Below are 3,988 nucleotides of genomic sequence, written 5' to 3' on the forward strand. Positions count from 1 at the left end.
TTCAGCAGAAACAAGGAGGGGTGAGGTTCGGGAAGAATCACATCACAATCCTACACACAAGAGTAACGCTACTTCTAAATCCTTCTAGTTCTACCACTATGTTGGAGCGGGAAGGGGAAGGAAAAGAGGCTGACAACATGCCCAGGAAGGAGTAGGAGTTACAATCTGATCAAAGTAACCATGTGAGAAGGGTCCCAATAGTCGCCAGTAGTCTGTGTAATCAGATACTCGGATCACTAGGTGACTAAGAGGAATCGCCCGATTAAGCTGTCAAATGAGCATCTGAACAGAGGGAATAACCTGGGAATATGTGCAAGTCTGGAAAACAGCAAATCCCACACAGTTCTCTGGAGAAGAGTTGGTCTGCGGCTCTTACTGTCCACAAACAGCAGCCTGTGATGCAGCACTTTCTGCAGCTCAAGTCTATCACCCCTGACTAACCCTAAGCATGACAACGAGCGGGCTACCTCAGTCCACACAGCCCAACACCGGAAGCAACTCTTCATGTACAAATATATCCTACCTGAAAGGAACACATCAGGGTTTCATCCACGCTCATCATACCCCCTGCGTTGTCAAACTCTCCACAGTAATTTGGAGCTGAGAATAGGGTGACCAACTGCCGTTTAGCAAAGAATTCATATCCATCTTCAACCACCTGCAACACCAGAGAAATCAATACAGCTCACGAAGTGAAGAAAAAAGCCCATCTGAAGAGATGACAAGAACTCATCATAAAGATATTTTAAGTCTTGGCTTTCAGACAGGACAAGTTAGGTCACTTTGTCTTGTCTGGACAGTGAAAGCTTAACCTTGTCTGTGCCGTGACAGCTTAACCTGCCTCACACTTCCAATGTTAACTATGCATCAGCTCGAGCGTTCAGTATATCCATACCTGAAGTCCAATTAGGCACTGCCTGTTCAAGGGTTCCCAGCATTTTATGGTTTATATACATAAACAATTTGGATGTTAGGCCTTTTAGTTCAGAGCACACAAGGTCTGGACACCATTCTCACTGCAACTGTAACCATTAAGTTTCACTTACACCAGCGCTGGTTTTGTACAAACATTGAGCAGAGGCTTTTTTATACTTTTGATGCTCTAAATGCAAAGTAGTTCTGCCATATTTTCTAAGACTATAAGGGTGTTCCCTCCTTCCCAAAGAAGAAGCCTCACATTGTAACACAGTGCAACTAGTGCTTCTCACTTTGATCCGGTAACCATGGTCTTTCAAAAGATGTCACACTTCTTTCCGAAAGTGCATTCATACAGGCAAGTGGTGGCAATCATGATCAGCAGTTCAGGGATGTTAGTATCAACTCCACACACTGATCTTCTCTCATGTTTTAGCAGTAGAATTGCAAGGAGAAATATTTAAGTGTTCTGATAATACACCCAAGCCTAACACTTGACACAGAACATGAATCCTATTTTTGTTTCACAGCAGGAGAGAACTTTTAAAATTGTCTAAACAATGACACTGAAATGTCATACAGGAAATGGAAACCTGATGTCTACCAAACTAGGACATCTGCTTAGAGTAACTTAATAAAAACTGCAAAAAAGTGTACTTAAAGTTTGACAATGCCAAAAATAAATTAAATTTCTGCACGTTTCAGTAAGTCAAACAATCTACACCACAGTAGTCTAGATGGCTGAATCCAAGAGGCAGGTCTAGAAGGAGAGATTTTAAGAGCCAACAGCAGCATAATTCATACCTGGTGAGCTCGACAGATCAAATCCAGATCATGACGATTCAGAAATTTACTGACCACATCAGCACCAAAAGTGAAAGAGACCCCACGATCATTTTCACCCCAACCTTGCACGTCTTTGTCTGGGTCAGACCACAGCAGGTCACACAGCAAACCTTTGGAAGATAATACAAGTGAGGATGCTACTCTTAGGAAGTATCATTCTACAGTGGAAGAACTTTTGCTGTTGTTATCGGAGGAGCTTTCCTAAGGAAAATAAGCCTTAGCAACAGATTCAGCAATTCTTAAACTGCAACTCAGACAAAAGATATGGTCTGCATAAATCTGGAGATTTTTTGCCCCCTCACTACTGATAGTACCTTGGGATGAAACAAGCCAGGGCCCAATGGTTCTCTGAAATAATATTTAACTGTAATATTCCACATGTTTAGAGTGAGCATTTGAGGAGTACAAAAATACTGCAGCGGGTGCATTTTAAAAGACAATCATCAGTTCCACAGCTTGCCAAGAAGGCTTAGTTTGAAAGCTGCAGTAAATTTTAAAATCCTATATAAGGCCAGTCATAAACACAGCAAAGAAACTTGTGCCACAAGCTGTGGCACATGGAACAGCTTTGACTCTTACCTTACTTACCATACGTGAAGAATCGTATGTGACTAACCAGAATTTTAACATGGCACAATCCTGCTCTACTGCTTCAGGCAGCAATTTCAGTCTGCTTGGACCACTGCTGACTTCTCAAAAAGCCTCCTGCCAACCAGTCTGGAATCTAAATTAGGACAATAAACCTCTCTGGCATTTTAGCATTGGTCAAGATCTTTTTTCTGCTGCCAACAAAAGCTCAGCTAACTCTGGAGCTAAAACTGGGTATGAAAAAATAGTTCTTTAGATCAGCTGCAATGCCTTTATAAGTAGAACTTTCAAAGTGTTTTCTCTTGAGGAAGAACCAGGCTAATTCCACTACAAGACAAACCAAAAAGCATTCAAAACGTATTTCATGGTCTTCCATGAAATTGTACTTTCTCTACCTGTGACGACTAACCCCGAGGCCTTTAAATACTCATGAGCATGGTTTCACAATCTGAAAGAGATGCCAGCAGGCTCCTTTATCTGGCACTCAGTTTGATTTATTTGCTAAACAAAATATTGAAGATGCTGTTTCTTAAATAAGTTGTAATCAAGCAAAACTAATGTCTGAAACCTACTGTGCAACTAGACCATTTTGTATTTACACACAGCAAGCAAACGGTCTTTTGTGCCAGTCATAGTTCCTCTTGAGTAGAGGCCAAGATTCCATGGAATCTTAGCAACAGAGTAGTTGCACTGCAATCCCTAATGGTTTCTTACGAATTTCATAGTTTCTTATGAATTTCCAACAAGTGACAGAAGCTGCTTAGGAAGCACTTCCTCTTCCATTCTCTCCCTGAAACTCAAATATCTTTAGGGTTATACACAGCAACAGGCAATCTGTCCTACACACTTTAGCAGTGGTGTAACAGAACCCTGCAAAGAATTCATCTAAACTCAACTACGCTGTCCAAGCAGGTTTCTGGTTTACTGTGCAGCCTCGGCTGAGCAGAAGCACACTCTGTATATGGACAGTGGTACAAGGCATTCACAACAGAGGGAGGTACACTTTCCCAGTAAGCAAATGGTTGGCACTGCTGACCAAAACACATCATTTATGCCTTGGCCTCATAAAACATAAATAATAACAGTAGCCAAAGGCAAGGGAAGTAAGCTAGAATACAGCCAGATTTGAGTGAACAGCTTCCAAACCCCTAAAAATGCCACCAAAATAAGAGGTCTTTAAATTGCAGTTGAGGTTGAAAAGGCTTTTTTTTCCAATTGGGCTGGAAGAAACTGTCATAACAATCTCATCTTCTCAGCAGAAGCCACATGAACATCTACCGTTACTTCTGTCTCAACACGAGCACTCACCCAGTGACACCCCTCCACAAAGGGATAGGTTTTACAGACCCTGAACTTCCACAGGTGGGATTTACAAGGTTTACTTCCATTCTGTATTATCAGTTGCCTGAAGCACAGCTAAAAGGCCAAGACCTTCCATGTCTTGGAACCATACACACACATGCCTCTGGTGGGACATTTCATTTTACCTCTGCTGGTAAAGAATGCAAATTTAAGGCTGCAAGCCACTATGCAGCCTTTTTAAAAAAATCTCTGTACTTATTTTTAGGAGGTACTAAGAATACACATGATTTCAGTGGAGTGTCCATGGCAACCAGAAGTACATTCTGCAAGGGCATTC

General features: G+C 41.7%; 1 protein-coding gene across 1 annotated transcript in view; it reads right to left on the bottom strand.

Moving 5' to 3' along the window:
• Positions 1-3,988, bottom strand: part of PPP1CB (protein phosphatase 1, catalytic subunit, beta isozyme) — a 13,570-nt gene that overhangs the window by 540 nt on the left and 9,042 nt on the right. The window contains exons 5-6 of the mRNA XM_010141053.1: positions 1,720-1,871; positions 524-658 (exon numbers count right to left, since the gene is read on the bottom strand). Coding sequence (XP_010139355.1) covers positions 524-658; positions 1,720-1,871 — 287 coding nt within the window. The remainder of the gene's footprint in view (positions 1-523; positions 659-1,719; positions 1,872-3,988) is intronic.

This window comes from Buceros rhinoceros, unplaced genomic scaffold (assembly GCF_000710305.1).
Source record: "Buceros rhinoceros silvestris isolate BGI_N320 unplaced genomic scaffold, ASM71030v1 scaffold13918, whole genome shotgun sequence".
Lineage (NCBI taxonomy): Eukaryota > Metazoa > Chordata > Aves > Bucerotiformes > Bucerotidae > Buceros > Buceros rhinoceros.